Source organism: Lemur catta, chromosome 1, assembly GCF_020740605.2.
Source record: "Lemur catta isolate mLemCat1 chromosome 1, mLemCat1.pri, whole genome shotgun sequence".
Taxonomy (NCBI): domain Eukaryota; kingdom Metazoa; phylum Chordata; class Mammalia; order Primates; family Lemuridae; genus Lemur; species Lemur catta.
The window spans coordinates 23206400-23223161 of NC_059128.1; the positions used below are offsets into that span (position 1 = coordinate 23206400).

The window sequence follows — 16762 nt, forward strand, 5'->3', positions numbered from 1 at the left end:
GGAGTAGTTTTGGAAAACTGCACACCGGCCGCCCCCAGAGCAAAACTCTGGCTCCAGCCAGACCCTAACAGCTCTACACCAAGGGCTGGGCTTTCTGGCCATCCTCTCCACCACCGCCAAGGATCCCAAGCCCTGAACCCTGAGTCATCCCTTGTGCTCCTTCAAGTGGCCCCTGGGCGGCATGTCCCTAAAGCCTTCCGCGGCTCCTCACTGACCCGCCCGCACCCCTCCCCCTGTCCTGTGTCACTGCGCTCACGCTCGCCAATCGCACCCTCCCTGCCCCTCGGAGTTTCTGATCTTTCCCACAAAGGTTTTATTTCAATCACTCAGAGGAGGCCATCATGCAGCCCCACGTGGCCTAAGTGAAAGAATCCAGGAAAAAATTAGGTGACACCCAGCTGCGGGGCAGGATGGCCTCACCACTACCCTCAAACATGTCTCCCTGCTGTCCTTCTGGGACTTCATCTTCTCCTCCGAGTCTCAGCTCTCTCCTGGCGTTGAACGCTCTGAGGGCACTCCGGGGAAACTGGTGCCGAATGGCGGGCGCTGGGTCAGGGCCTGTCCTCTGGCCTCCACCTCAAGTAGCGGAGTTTTGGGGGAGTCGCTTCCAGCCTCCTCCCCAAGCAAACCTACCTCGATGCATAAATAAACACTGGCCCAAGGTCTGAAGACTCTCGCCACTCGCCCACTGGCCTCGCGCACAAGGCCCTGCCAGGCCGGGTCGCCGTCGCAGCGCCGTCGGGGAGGCGGAGGTGGCACCCGACCCGCACGGCCCCGCAGGGGTCGCAGCACAGGGCTGGAGAGCGCCGGGCGGCAGCTTCCCCGCAACAGAAATTTGCTTGAGGCTGCGACGGCGACAGCGGCAGGCACTGAGGGTGGGAGGCGGCCAGGTAAAAAGGACCCTCCCGCTGGGCCAAGACGTGCCCGGGAGCGCCCAGGAGCCACTCCTGGGGAAGGCGGGGGGCATCCGGGGCGCGGACCCGGAGAGTGGCGCGGGAGCCCACGCCGGGGCCCCAGAGGGTGTGTGAGTGCGCGCCCCCGCCCCGCGCGCGCCCTCGCGGCCACCCGGACGCCCCTCACGGGTCCCCGCGCGGGCGCGGCCCGGAGCAGGCGAGGCCCCGCGAGGCGGGAGGCGCGCCGGGCAGAGCAGCCGCGGGACGCAGGCGATGCGTCGACTCCCCGGCGGAGCGGGGCTCCTCGGCGTGGTGCTGCTGGCGGCTCTGCGGGCGGCGGCGCGAGGGCCCCCCATGAGGGCGCCCCCGAGGGCTCCCCCGGAGGAAGCCGCGGGGCTGGCGGAGGTGAACGGCGGGGCGCGGGGCTGCGGCGCGCGCGGTCCCTCCTCCCCGGCCCGTCGGCCCTGGCCGCACGGGGAGCGGGACCGCGACACCGGCAGAGACCACCCAAGCGAGAGGGGCAGGGGCCGGCGGTGCGCCCCCGGGCACCGGACGATAGCCAGGTGCGCCGGATCCAGGGGTCCCGCTCCGTGCGCGTGGCCGCGAGCCCGGGCCGGGCTGCAGCGGGCCAGCCTGGGGGGAAGTTTCACTTCGTGCGGGGTGAGGTGGCCGACGCTCTGCGGGGCCCGGGGCCCCTCCGTCGCCCGGAGCGAACCACGCCCGCGGCCGCCCCGGCCAGGTGCGCTCGTCAGAGAGGAGTCGCGCCAGGTGCGGGAGGAACGCGGCGCTCCGCGGAGTGGCAGGCCGGGGCTGCCGACGCCCAGTCCGACACCTCGGCCCTTCGGGAGAACCGAGACAAGCCCAGGCGGAGGGGGTTCTCCAGCTGCCGAGTGGCGGTGGTTAGCCAGAGGCTCCTACATTGCTCTGTACCTGGAAAACCGGAAGACGTCACTAAGACGTGGTGGGGCGCCCTCCTGGTGGCCTGTGGGTGGGCCTTGGGGGGTACAAACCAAGAATGAGATGGAGGAGTGGAGGAGAGAAGCCATGATGAGCACCCTAGTCACTGAGGGCTCTACAGTCCAGCCTGTTGCCCCCTGGATTGCAGCGGACATTTGCCCCCACGGGGACCGAGCCGGCCAGACTGGTATCGGGGTATGCAGGAGCCGGCCTGTGTGGTCCTGGGTCCCGGGTCTTTCCACGCGCTGAGCTGTTACAGGGGGCGGCCAGAGGAGTGCTTCCCATTTTCCAGATGAGAACACTGAGGGCCCCGGGCGGGCATGCAGGGTGCGGGAGATTGTGAGTGAGCGAGAGCCCGCGCTGGGGCTGTGCGGCTGGTGCCCGGGCTGCCGAGGCCCTCGCAGGCCGTGGGAAGAAAGGGCCCCGGCTGCACCTGAGGGTGTCCGTAGGCCAGTGCTTCGCTGCCTTTGTTTCTGCGCCCCTTATGGAGCCTTTTAGATTTTTTTTCTGTGACCACTGCTTTCATGATATTTTAATACCGCAGATAGACTGTCTGTTTATGTACTGTGGCCCTTTGGAATGTCACAAACCATTGTAATATCTGAGATACTTTGTCACCCCCCCCACTCACCCCCACTACCCCCGTCCAATTTTCGCCCCTGTTGAGAATGCCTCCCGTAGACCAGGGTTCTCAGCCTCTGCACTTCGGTCATTTGGGGCCAGATAAATCAGTGTGGTGGAGGCCGCCATCCTGTGCATTGTAGCATGTTTAGCAGCACCCCTGGCCCCACCCACTAGATGCCCATAGCACCCTCCTTCCAGACAGGGCTAGACATTGCCACATGTTTCCTGAGGGACACCCAGGCCCCCTGCCGGTTGTTGAGAACCACTGCTGTAGACAAATCCAGAGGCCTCTGGCCAGTCCCTCCTCCTAGGTAGAGATGGCAGTGGTAATAAAATTAATTAAATTGGCATTGTTTCTGCTCACTTGGCATAAATCCTTTCTATTTTAGTACTTACCGCTTTGTATTGTAATTATTTTTAGTATGTTTGCTAAATCTTCCCCCAACGAGAACAGCCTAGAAGATGAGTTATTTGGGAGCCAAAGTCATATCCTCAGCCCCAGTACAAGGCCTGGCAGAGTCCTCAAAAACATGTTAAAGCACATTAGTGCCATGAAGAAAAAGCAGAGCTCAGAGCCCAGGGCTTGGGGTTCTGGTCCCAGCCGCTCATTGACTCACAGGTGACTCAGCTTGGATGATTTCCTCACATTTACAAAGAGGAACTAAGTCATCTCTGTGGTCCTGTGCAGCTCTGACACTGTTCCACGAGTCTGTGTGATTTGTGTTAAAGCTGTTACATGTCAAAGGCGTTAGTTAAGGAGTCATGTTGAGAGAACGCAGTCTGCTATTCCGGGACTTGGGTGGTGTGTCAGAAACAATGGACCAGCCCCAAGACCTTAATGAAGAAGCTAAAGAAATAAAACCCCCCCAGATCTGAAAATGGAGGATGAAGGAAGGGAAGGGAACATTCCCTGGGCCTTACAGAGTCTGTACAAATTACTTAACATGATGTTATTTCATTGTCACACCATTTCCCATGGACATTATGCCCATTTTCCAGACCAAAAAAAAATTGAGGCAGAGAAAAGCCTGGCTAGGAGCAGGTCTGTCATAAAGAGCCACACTGGGGACCTTATGGTACATCTTTGCATGTCACGCTCCAGTCTGCTCATCCGAAGTCTTGAAAAAAATCATTAGTTTTGTGAACAAAATGTGCCACCCCCTACTCTGCTCAGGCCTGTTGCTGAGCCTCAGTTTACTCCCACAGTAAAATGGGAGTAAGAACCCATCCCGTCGGATGGGGTGCTGGGTGAGAAAGCACGACACATGGGCAGTGTCATCATTCAAAGAGGCTGGGGCCAGGCAGTTTGTTGGGTGCTGGACAGGCAAAGAAAGATGTACCTCTGCCTTGGGTGGCTTCTGTGCTAGTTGGGATCAGAACACCACCCAGCCAGCCACTGTGCCTAGCATGTTGTGTTCCTTACCTTGTCCTCCCCATTTTAGGGGTGAGGAAACTGACAGCGGGCCCAGTAACTAACCCACGGTTAGTATGTGGTGGGCCAGGATCCGAACCCAGCCTTGCTTAACTCCAGAGCCCCTGGGCACCTGCCCCTGCTACCCACCACCTCCTAGGCAAGTACCCTGGGGTGGGGTAAAGAGGAGCTGGGGACTTGGTGCCACAAGAGGGTGATGGGGGTTAGAATTAGGCAAGAGAGAAGAACAGAGAGGACAGCACTTCCAGGCTATGAGGACCGTCCTGCATCGAGGGTCCCCACATGGGGCAGAAGGACAGAGTTGCCATGGAAGGAGGCACTTGCTGGGGGCATGGGCTGACAGAGGACTGAGGACAGAGGAGGAAGCCGGGGCTCTGAGCAGCCTGGGGCAGTGTCATGCACATGGTAGGGCTGCTTCATCGGCACTTCAGTCCTGGTCCATTGTCCAGCTAGTTGCCTGGAAACAAGGCTGGGTTACAGGAGACATGTGGTTGGTGGGTAGAAAGTTCTCACCTGCCAGGTACCAAGAAGCATATATTTTCCTGAAGGTTGGCTTTCTTTGGTTGTGGAGTCTTTCTAGCCCAATCCGTGATGGGGAGCTAGAGCCCAAGTCTGTGTGATGCGAAGCCTGCGGCCTTGCCCGTCAGCCTTCTCCTGCAGCTGGCCACCTCCCTGGGCCTCAGCTGTGACCTTCCTCCTCCCTGCAGACCATTCTCTCTCTTGGGGTTAGAAACACAGGGGAGCTGGTGGAGGGAGAGAAGGAAGGACAGGAATGGGGCCCGGAGCCTGGCTGCTGAGGGGCCCCAGGCGCGTCTCCAGACTCCCAGATCTCAGTCTCAGGTTGTTACGAGAATGAGGGGAAGAGGGATGTGAAAAGTAGAACATCTCGTTTGGTGTTTTGTTCATTCAGCACATTCAGTAGCACAGAGTAGCAGGCAGCAAACCAGAAGATGCAGCCCCTGTCTGGAGTTAGCAGAGCAGACTCTCCAGCCAGACTGTCTGCCTCAAATCCCGCTCTGCCCACCCCTAGCTGTGTGACTCCAAGCAAGTTACTTCACCTCTCTGATCCTTGGCTGCATTGTCTGTGAAGTGAGGACGATGTCCAAAGGGTTGTGGTGAGGGTTCCATGAGGCCATACATATAGGGTGCTTTGCAGGACTGACTGCATCGTTTGTGGGTTCAGTACAGAATGAAAAGTGGGGCCTCTTAAGTATTTCAAGATGGCAACAGCAGAGTGTTAAACCATATGTGGGGCCCTGTGCAGATACACAGGTTGCACACCGTAAAGCCGGCCTGTTCTGGGAAGAGTGTACTCTTACTATGATGAGGAGCTTCAAGGTCTCCACTGGGTGCTAAGGTGGATTGCGTTAGAATAGTACATACCTAGTCCCAGCTACTCAGGAGGTTGAGGCAGGATTGCTTAAACCCAGGAGTTCGAAGCCAGCCTAGGCAACATAGCGAGACCGCATCTCTAAAAAAAAAGAATAGTACATACCAATCAGGAGGGTAGCTAAGGGGTGAAATCCAGCCCCATTCCTCTGCTGTGGTGCTCAGGCCTGGCTAAAGAGGCAAGTGCTGTTGAATGCTGGGTCAGTGCACATAAGATGTGCCCAAAGGCTGGGTGCAGGTCGGCGCTCTGGGTGTCCTGCCCATCTCTCCTCAGGCCTTACTTCCAGTGGCCGATGTTCAGTCGCCTGAGGGCTTTCACTGGCACTAGAGCCTGCTGGGAGCTGTCGGTGGCCAGACCAAAGTACCAGGAGAGCACATCCTCTCTCCCACCCCAGCAGCCCTCGACCAGTGGTTGGCAGCACTGACTGTGCAGCAGCGAGAGGAGAGGGTGGGGAGGGCTGGAAACGAACATTCTGAGCACCTGCTCGACAGCAGGGCCTGGGTGAGGCTCATTCCCGTCATTCCCGTTTTACAGATGAGGAAGCTTACAGAGGTTGTGTCCCCTGCCAGGGTCCCACAGGTCAGAAGTTAGGCCGCCAGCAGATTTCAGACCCAGGCAGCCCGACTCTAGGGCAGGATTTCTTAACTACAGCACCGTTACCGTTCTGGGCTGGGCAGTTCTCGTGGGGCAGTCCTGGCCGTTGTAGGATACATAGCCGCATTCCTGGCCTCTACCTGCTAGATGCCAGTAGAAACCTCCACCACTCGTGACAACCACAGATGTCTCTAGACATTGCCAGATGTCCGCAGATGAGAACCACCTGCCACAGGCAGGCCCAGCTGCCACCAGGCTAGGGCCACCAGACCAGCCGAAAGGCTGTGCGACCCTGAAGTCCTGCCACCCTGAGACTGCCTGTCTCGGTGCCCCAGCGGCTGCAGGCAGAGTGGAACCACTGAGCAAAGTCACAGGGACAGTTAGGGCTTTGGAGGAACTGTGGGTGGGAGCTGCCAGGAAGGCAGCACTTGGGGCTACTCCAGGCCGTCAGGACTGGTCAGTGAAGGGGCTGAGGTGTCCATTACTCATCCTTCCACCCTCTATTCATCCAGCCTTGCTGTCTCAACCACAGTGCTTTGACTCAGCAAGAGACTCTTGGCCCAGGTTGAGACGGGCCCACAGCTGCCCTGGGCCCAGGCGTTTAGTGCAGGAGCCTTAGAACCAGGCATCTGGGGACCACAGAAGGGGAGGTCATGGGGGAGAAACAGAAGATTTGGAGTCTTTTTTCCAAACTTCCAAGGAAAGAGAGTCAGAGAGAGTGAGAAACTAGACTGATTAAGCCCGTAATTTGTGAAGGGGACTCTTACCTTACAACTCGATGGTTAAGAGTATGGGCTCTGGGCCCAGACTCCTGGCTTTGCCACTAAACATCTGTGTGAGCTCAGGCAAGTTACCAGCCCTCTCTGTGCCTTAGTTTCCATTGTCTATAAAACGGGGATGACAGCACCTACCTGAGGGTTGTTGGGAGGATGAAATGAGTGAGTAAGTGTTTAGCATAGTGCCTGGCACACAGTAAATGCTGTGGAAATATTTGATAAATAAATTCTGACAGTCCTTCTAGGGAGGAATTATTATCCTCATTCTGCAGATGATGAAATTGTCAAGTTGAGGACTTAGTAGGAGGCAGAGGTGGGATTTGAACTCAAGCTTCTCTGACTCTCCAGAGCCAGTGCTTTTCAGCCACACCACACTGCCCCGGTGTGGGATGGGAGCGGGTCGAGGCTGTGGCTGAGCGAGGCAGGGTCCACAGGCGCCGGGCCCCTTAGACTCGGTGGTGGCCCTGGCAGGTGCTCCTGCCCTGGTGTAGGGGCCTGGGCGACGGCCGCAGCCTGGAGGTGGGTGGCAGCAGCTGAGCCCGTGTCCCGCCACCCCCCCCCCCCGTTGTCTGGGCAGATGAACGCTGGAGCTGTCTGAGCGGAAGCCAGGGCTGTCCAGGTGTGGACACACAGCCAGTAGCTGGTGGGGGGTGGACTGGCTGACAGCCAGCCACAAAGATGCCTGGAGTAGGAAACATCCCGGCCCCAGGTGGGCAGGTGGAGGAAGGGAACTGTGGTCAGGGATGCCAACGAATACAGGCCCCACAGGGACAGCGTGGGCGGGGCCGGGTGGCGGAGAGCGTGCTGAGGGGAAGGGCCCAGGCCTGCCGCCCACTGTCGTGTAGGACCAGCCCCACCCTAGGGGCCTTCCTGCTCTGGCTTGTCAGGGCACTGTGGAACCATTAACCAACTCTCTTCCCTTCTTGGGCCTCCATTTCTTCGTTTGTAAAATGAGGTGTTTGGGTTGTGTTAATCCTTTTCATGACTCATGTCGGTGCCAGTTGTCAAAGCGCCTTGTGGACACAGTCCACCTTCTGACCAGCTACACCCTCACTTATCTGCTGAGGGCATTGAAACAGGCAGTGTTTAGGTTTTGCATTCCATATACGCACCCCTGAGAGGTCAGACCCCAGGGCTCCTGAGTACCCCCCTGCCAACCTTTTCTGGGTCCACAGCCCTGACTTCAGTCACCTCCCCCTCCCTCTCTCTCCCTCAGGCCTCAGTCTCCCCAGATCCCAGCTCTCCCAGGGAAGAGGAGGAGCCACCACTGCTCCCCAGAATGGGCCTGCAGGCAGGGCCACACCAACATAGGCACCGGACTCTCACTGAGCCGGCAGTCCTGACTCCAGGCAGGACCGTGGAGAATACTCCGTTACTGCTGGAGCTGCAGAAGCTGCCAGGATTAGCTAATACAGACTTGAGTGCCCTGAACCCCAATATCCAGGTAAGAGTGACAGAAGGGCCATCAGCCCAGCAGACACCTGGAGAGAAGCTGGGCTGAACACCTCAGGCCCTCCATACTGTTTCCCTTGGACGGTGGGGTTCCCGTGCCGGTCGGAGGGCGGACTCTGCCCTCCCTGTGGCGAAGTGGGAAGAGTACCTGCCCCTCTGCTTTCTAGCTGTGGACCTTGGCAGGTCTCTGGGCTCTCTGAGCCTCTGTTCCCTAGAGCAGCAGTCCCCAACCTTTTTGGCACCAGGGACCAGTTTCATGGAAGAAAATTTTTTCACGGACTGGGGGGGTGGGTTGGGTAGGGATGGTTTTGGGATGGTTCAAGCACATTACATTTATTGTGCACTTTGTTTCCATTATTATTACATTGTAATTTCTAAGGAAATAATTGTACAACCTGTCTGCTAATGATAATCTGTATTTGCAGCTGCTCCCCAGCGCTAGCATCACTGCCTCAACTCCACCCCAGATCATCAGGCATTGGATTCTCATAAGGAGTGCACAACCTAGATCCCTCGCATGCGCAGTTTGCAGTAGGGTTCCTGCTCCTGTGAGAATCTAATGCTGCTGCTGATCTGACAGGAGGCGGAGCTTATGCGGTGATGCGATCAATGAGGAGCAGCTGTAAATACAGATAAAACTTCGCTCCCTCACCCACCTCTCACGTCCTGCTGTGTGGCCCGGTTCCTAACAGGCCACCAACCAGTACCAGTCCATCACCTGGGGTGGGGGACCACAGCCCTAGACCATACATAGCAAGGGATAAACAGCACCAACCTGGCAGGGCTGTCATGAGGACCAAATGAGTGGGAAATGCTTCGTAAGCTGTGGGCAGTTCCGGGAATATGGGAGAGGCCTGGAAAAGGCCTGAGTGAGGGTCTGATCCCCACCCAGAACCAGCCCTTTACTGCAGGCCCCTGAAGAAGGGGCTCAGTAAAGATGGGGTGGGCTGGTGGCATGGGGACGGCCACCTGAAGGTCTTTACAGGAGAGGGAAGCAGAGGGGCTGGCAGAATGCCAGGTGTGTACTCCACCACCTGTTGTGAATCTCTGATGATAATGATTCTGCCTGTTTGTGTAGCAGCCACAGTTTTCAAAACACTTTCACCAAAAGAGGGGAAAAAAAGACCACAAAAGTATAGAACATAACATTCTGAAATTACTTTAAAGTATCTCTGTCTCTCTTTTTCTCTCTCTACCTTCCTACACACATACACACACACACACACACTCACACACACAGACACACACAAACTGGAAGGTTATCTATCAGTGATGAAATATAGGTGATTTTCATTTTCTTTATATCTTGCTGGGGTTTTTTTCCCCCAAATTTTGTACAGTTACCCTGTGTTACTTTCTAATAGCCCCAAGTAATGTTTTCTGAAGTTCAATGTCACATAAATGATTTTATTTTACTTATTTTCCATCCATAATGTGGTGCAAGAGAGCTCCACCTGAGGTTGCTGTGGGGTTTGCTGTCTGTCGCTCTCATTTTCTGGCATTATCCTGAGGAAATGGAGGCCCAGAGCTGCCAGTGGTTCCTGAGGCCAGGCAGCCTGCACTCTGGCAGAGCAAGAATTCCATGCCAGCTTCTCTTAAACTAGTGGGTGTCGACCCTGGCGTGTGTTAGAACACTGTGCCTGGCTGGCCCAGTCATATCTGGGGTCTGGGAATCAGGATTCTGATGTACAGCCGGGCCTTAAACTGTGACCCATGTGCCCTGAGAGGCCAAGAAGGTCAGCCAAGAGAAGACAGCTGGTTTGGAGGAAAGGTTGGGCCCCTCACCTCTAGCCCTGGACCTGTCACCTCCCCTCTCCTTGCAGTGCAGCTCTAAGCCCTCCCTCACTGGCTGGCCGGGCATCTGTCCCCCTGCAGGTGACCATCGAGGTGGTGGAGGACCCCCAAGCCAAGGTGGAGATGGACCTGTTGGCCGAGCCCAGCAATCGCTGGCCCCAGAGTGCTCCTAGCTGGCTGCCTAGCAAGGAGCTCCTCTGGCCCCTCTTCTGGGGCTACCTGGAAGGCAAGGAAGGGGGCACCGGTCTCAAGGGCAGCGCCCCAGGGGAAGAGGAGGAAGAGGAGGAAGAAGAGAATTACCCTGCAGAGTACAGTGAGGGTGAGGACCAGGAGGGCAGTGATGAGAAAGATGAGGAGGAGGAACCTTGGTCCAGTGGGGCCACAGACAGCTGGGACCAGGGCTGGCTGGCCCCCGGGAACTGGGCCTTCAAGGAGTCGGACAGCTACGGTGAGTGTCCCCATCCTGAGTGGAAATGGGGAGAGAGGGCTGAGGCTTCCCAGGCAGGAGCAGCTGGGGAGGCCAGGAGCTTGGGCCCTGTTCCAACACCATCATCAGCTCAAAAGTATCATTTCCAAAAGCTTGCAAAGTTTTAATTCCCTCCCCCCCAGCAAAATTTGACCATCACAACAGCCCTGAGATCCCTTAAGCCAAAGACATCTGTTAATAGTGTATTTATTCATATCTATGAGTTTTCAACAAACTGAGAAATGTTATAATCCCACCACTCACAACTGACTTTATTTTCAGATTGTGTGGGTTTGAATCCTGGCTTTGCCGCTTACGAGCTGAGTGACCTTGGGCAAGTTACTTCTCTGTATCTCAGTTCCTTCCTCTGTAAAATGGGGAATGATACAATCTTTACTACATGGGTTCCTTGTAGAGAATACTTTGTATATTATTATGGTTCAGATGAGTTTTATGCAGTTGTGGCCGTTTTCCCCAGAGCCCTGGGGCCTTCTCATTGGACCATGGTACCTGTGAGTAAGACTGAGTTGCAACAGGCTCTTCCCAGTTAGTCAGAATAATGTAAGCTAATAGAAAATTTCCATGACTTTCAGCGCTTCTCCCATTGATTTTCCTTAAACTCTCGGTGCCAGCCTGCTCTGGCCTGCCTGGGAAGTGAGGAGAGAACCAGCTGTGTCAGTATTTTGGGGTTCCTGAGACCCAGAGAGCACTGGGTCTCAGGTCCTGCGCAGCGGAGGACAGCGGGCCCAGCCATGGTGTATTTCAGCTCCCTCAGGTCAGGAGTGGGTCCCTGATGTGGGCAGCAGGGAAATTCTTAAATATCCCCAGTGCCAGGGAAGTATTGTCACCCCTGGTTTTGAATGACGTCCAATCTATAGCTCAGATATAGAGGGAGACTTGCCTGAGGTCACACTGGCAGTGGTCAGGTGGCTACCAGCCCCAAGTATCTTTTCCTCTGCATTGCTGTGTTTGTACGGAGCAGGTGGCTGGGGCTTGTGCTGTCTCCCTAGGGCTACTTGATACACTTGCACAGGTTGTTCACTGCACAAGGGTACCCAGCTGAGGGAGCAGGTGGGGGCTTAACTCCAGCTCATGCTTCATCCACTAGGCTGGGAGCCCTGGCATGGGCTGCATCTATGCAAGGAAGGGGTGCCTTTTTCTAATTTGTACCCATGTGTGCTGTGGGCTGTGTTCACTCACCCCCAGCTCCCAGCTTTGCCCCAGACTGTGAGCCTCAGGAGGAGTGGAGCCCCTGGTCTCCCTGCAGTGGGAGCTGCAGCAGCGGCAGCCAGTGGAGGACTCGGCCCTGTGGCTACGCCTGCACTGCCACCAAGTCCCATGCCTGCAACCTGCCCCCCTGTCCTGGTGAGACGAGTCCCGTCCCTGCATAGAAGTGGCTGGTGTGGCTTAGACACAGGGCTTGGTCCTCTGGGCATGTGGGCATGTACCCTTGTACGAGGGGTGGGCTTGGGAGAGGGGATGCAGGAAGCTCACAAACATGGTGGTCCTGCCTCGTCCCAGGCCTGCCCCAGCTGCTGTGGGCACCGAGAGCCTCGTGAGGGCTGGGCTTCCCCAACAGGAGCACAGAGGTGCCCTGGGGCACCACCAGCCTGGCCTCCTCTTTTCCCAAAGGCACCGAGGACGAGGACACCTTGGGTTTCCCCAGTGAGGGTTGGCAGCCCCTGGCCCACAATGCTACGAACATGCTTGGCCCAGGTCAGTGGGGGGCTAGGCCTTGCCCCTGGGAGTTTGGGGGGAGAACCTCTCTCGGGAGGGTGGAGCAGAGATTACATCTTCCAGCTGGGAGCCCCAGCATTTCTGAGCCAGGCCATTGGCCTTTCCCAGCCTGATACTCCGGGGGAAGAAGGTCTTGATGGGAGCCACAGAGCTTAGAGATCATCCGGTGGGACACATCCTCCCTGGCAGCAGGATGGGGTGGGGACACTGTGACTTCCACTCCTTGTTAACTCTTTGTCTGGGGAGGGGAATGTGATGCTGTCAGAAATGGGTCAGGGCCAGAACTCCAGGACTGCTCCTTCCAGGCAGCTGGGAGTGGGCCGTGCTTCCCCTGGCAGCCTCCGAGCCCGTGTCTCTGGGTCTCACTTGCACCCCACAAGGAAGGCAAGCGCTGCTGGTTTCCCCACCTTGTGGATGAGGCTTGTGCTCAGCACAGTGGATGTTTGCTGAGCCTGTGTCATGCACCTGGCAGTGTGCTGGGGTGGGGGATTCCCTGGGGACAAGGCCTGACACCTGCCCCAGAGGAGCTTTTCTCTCATGGTAGAGGGACACACGTAACCCGCATGAGCACTGAACTACAAAGAGGGCCCTGCAGGTCTGGGAGCAGAGAGGAAAGAGCAATTTGGGTTTTTTGTGGGCAGAATCAGGGAAATCACATTTCCCCAGGTAGAGAGAGGGGAGGAGGGCGGCATAGACAGAGGGAGCCACAGGAGGCCCTGAGCGGCAGGAGTGACTCTCCCGGGGCCACATGGCTTGAGAAAGGCAGAGAAAAGCAAGAACACAATGGGTCAGTGGTTAAAATATTGAAACACTTTCTCACCATTTGGCTAAGAACTGCTGAACCTGTCCCACCCACCCCAGCTGTTTCCCACCATTCAGCACCTAAAGAGATGACACCTGGCACAGCAGAGGGCCTCCAGGCCACCGCTCCAGCCCCTTGGCCGTGTTCCATTCCAAGTGACAGCTTCTCGCTTTGGGTTGCCTGGGTGGTGAGGGGTAGCTTTTATCTGCCCCAGTTTGGTATGGGTCCTTCCACGCTTGCCCTTAAGGCCCTACCAAGTCACACCTTTGCACCAGCTGGGGCCTGGGCCGTCTCTCCCCAAGCACTAGCCCGTGGTCAGCCCCCACCCCACCACGGAGCTGGCCGGCTCCCTGACCGGCTCCCCTCCTGCACTTCCTCTGCCCTCTGCAGATGAGGACAGCTGTGAGAAGTGGCTGAACTGCAAAAGCAACTTCTTAGCCAAGTACCTGAGCCAGGTGCTGCAGGACCTGCCCAGCTGCCCGTGTGTGTACCCGCTGGAGGCCGGGAACAGTCCGGTGGGCCTGCAGGATGAGCATCAGGGCCGCAGCTTCCAGTGGAGGGACGCCAGTGGCCCTCGAGAGCGCCTGGACGTTTACCAGCCCAGCGTGCTTCTGCCTGCACTCCCTGCTGTGGGTGGAGCAGCACGCTGGCCACCCAGCACTGCTGCTATGATGAGGGCAGCCGGCTGCTGACCCGCGGCAAGGGCGCTGGAGTGCCTGACCTCATCAGCAACGACTTCTCACCTGAGCTGCACTCAAGGTGGACACGCTGCCATGGATCCTGTGTAAGGGGGACTGGAGCCGCTACCATGCTGTGTGGCCCCCCAACAACAGCCGGGCCTGCGCCAACAACCCCCCAGAGGAGAAGCACCTGGCCCAGTTGCAGGAGGCCAAGGAGTACTGATGAGGGGGCTACTGGGCAGAGACTGCAGGGAGAGCTTTCCTTGCAGGCCCTCTCACCCCTGCCCCTGCCCGGGTCCAGTGAGAGCAAGGGCTCACGCGGTGAGGCTGGGCTGGTGCCGTGTGCCGTCTGCCTATGACCGCAAGGCAGGTCAGGGCCTCAGGTGTTGCAGTGCGGTTGGGCAGAAGGTTCAAGGGGGTATAGGGCCTGGGATGAGGGGAGGGAGCCCAGCCCCCAAGGCCCCTGGGGCTGCACTGGAAATGCTTGTGCACTCAGTGTCTGCAGGGCCTTCCTCTCCTGCCTGCTGGGAGCTGTCATCCCAGGCTGGCCACACATTTTTCTCCCTCTCCTTCACAGCTAGGCTCTTTTGCCCTGGCTCTGCACGCAGGGCACGTCCTGATTCCCAGGACCTACCTGAATTGCTCAGCCGAGGAGGGGCAGGGTGACGATAGGACAGTCAGTCCTCATCATCACAGCTGCCCTCTGCTGGGCTGACATCCCACCCTGTGGCCAGTGCTCCCCATCTCCAGGTGGTGCACGTACCCCTCTTGCCCACACCCTGCCAGAAGCCACCTGCACAGGAGGCTTGTCCTCAGCCCCAAGCCACCCTTCTGGTGGGCACCGTGACGGCTGGGGCGAGGCTGACTCCAGGCAGGGAGTGGGTCGGCACCTATGGTCCCTTTCCTTTGTTCAGGCCCCTCTGTTCTGCCCAGATTGTAGGAATGTGTGGGGCTGGGAGCTAGCTTGGCCCTGAGTGGGAAGGTTGCCACTGGTCGCAGCAGGTAGGCTCAGAACTGGCTCAGGATGGTGTGTCATGCACCTGTAGTGATGGTCACCCAGGTCTATGGAGGGAAAATGTTGATTTGTAGCATTTGGGCAACCTTTGTGTTGTAAATACTCCCAATAATGGCCTATTTCAAGCTCCCAGCATCATCAAATGCACTGAACTCAGAATTCGGAAGAGATGTGCATAATCTGTTCTCCCAGCACACCTCGTGCCTCGTCCCTGCCTTCCCTCATCCCCAAGCCATATTTCCTTGCCTTCTGTGGGGTTGAAATGTTGAAGTCCCAACTGTCCTTATTCACAAAAGCCACCAAAGGTAGGGGACTTAAGTCCTAGCCCCTAGACAGCTGCTCTGAAGCTCTCTGGGATCCTCAGCAATAAAGCACTTTATTTTCAAATTCTGCCTGATGAAGAATTTTGGACCCTGGCAGTACAAGGAGCCTTTGGTTACGGCCCAAGTCAAGAGTCAAGCCCCCATAAATTGTGTTTATAGTTTACCTAACCCACAGCAAGCTGCTTTTCTTTTCCTGAACTGGCTGGGCAGACAGAGCTCTTGGGATGCCTGGATTAGACTGTGAACATCAGTTGTCCCTGATCTAAGGGCTGCCAAGGAGCTGGCTGGACCTCACAGGCACGTTCCCTCCAGACTTCGGTCAGAGAAGTAAATTGCGTTTACGCTACAAGGAAGTGGCCCCAGTTCTCAAGTAACTTGCTACGAGGGGGTCTGATGCAGAGTCGCCCAAAGGACTGCACCTACGAGGTGAGAGGTGGGCCTGTGCTCTGTTTTGGTTGGTACCTCTACCAGATACTCCACTGTCACTCTCGACATTGGGGAAGAGATGTCAGGAAGTAGAGTGAAGGCAGGCATGTCCAGACTCACCACTTGGTGCTCAGAGAACCACGTTTCCAATTACGATCACATCTAAAGGTAAGTTTATTAGTCTGGTCCTGGGCCACAGTCTAAAAATACTCTAGTGCAACTAGAGTATTATAGGGTCAGAGAGAGCAGGATCGCGGGTCACCAGATGGGAGCCACATTCACTTTCATTCTCTTGTTTTAGGAATTCAGTAAGACTAGCACAGTCATTTTAATTATATTTTTTAGCAGAAATTTCTTTTAAATACCAAGATAGAGTCATCCCAGTGTCTATTTTCACAGGAACTGCTAATTCCCGTTTCTAATATAGCTTACCTTGGACTTAAACACAACGTTTATTCTACACCCAATGGTTGTCCATTACCCAAACCGAATCTAGCCAGCCCCATTTTAAGTCTGTAATGTGAGTGACACACTAAATTGCTAGCATGTCAGGCCACACATGAGAGAAACTAAAGAAAAGGGGCTGGGAGTAGGTCAGCTATGAAATAGTGCTTATCCAAGCCATGCAAAGGAGAAAGCGACACTGTGCAGGTGGCGCCAGGCTTAAGGAACACCTGTGTGTGAGAAGCAGCACAAATGAAGGGGTCGCCGAACCAGGTAAAGAGGGATTTTAGGAGCGGCTGGTCTCAGAGCCAGGAGGAGGCCCATGAAATCAGAGAGGGCTCCTCCACCCCATTCTGGTCCGGTCACGTCACTGGGTTTACTGTTCTTCCCATCCCGAACACCAGGAGCCCATCTGTGGCCGAGAATCCAGATGAATACCACCGTCTGTCTCCACCTTAACAGCCGTCCCAGCCACCGAGGTGGTTTTACCCAATTTCCACCCCTCCCCTCTGGTTTGCCTCATAAAGAGCCCTGGGCTAGGCAAGACTGGTCAAATTGAGTTCTTACTAGGGTTTATTTTTTATTTTATTTTTTTGAGACAGAGTCTCGCTCTGTCACCCGGGCTAGAGTGTCGTGGCGTCAGCCTAGCTTATAGCAACCTCAGACTCCTGGGCTCAAGCAATCCTTCTGCCTCAGGCTCCCGAGTAGCTGGGACTATAGGCATGCGCCACCATGCCTGGCTAATTTTTTCCTATATATATTTTTAGGTGTCCATATAATTTCTTTCTATTTTTAGTAGAGTAGAGGCGGAGGGGGGCGGGGGGATCTTGCTCTTGCTCAGGCTGGTCTCGAACTCCTGAGCTCAAACAATCCGCCTGCCTTGGCCTCCCAGAGTGCTAGGATTATAGGTGTGAGCCACCGCGCCATGCCTCTTACTAGGGTTTAAAATAACCAACA

The 16762-nt window shown here is 56.4% G+C and overlaps 1 protein-coding gene across 1 annotated transcript; it reads left to right on the forward strand.

The window, feature by feature from the left end:
* Positions 1-1150: 1150 nt before the first annotated feature.
* Positions 1151-15132, forward strand: ISM2 (isthmin 2). Its single transcript, XM_045562713.1, is given in 8 exon segments — positions 1151-1298; positions 9994-10360; positions 11585-11743; positions 12011-12094; positions 13308-13518; positions 13520-13546; positions 13548-13669; positions 13672-15132. Coding segments are annotated over 8 exon segments (1251 nt in total). The 5' UTR covers positions 1151-1166; the 3' UTR covers positions 13821-15132.
* The last annotated feature ends 1630 nt before the right edge of the window (positions 15133-16762 follow it).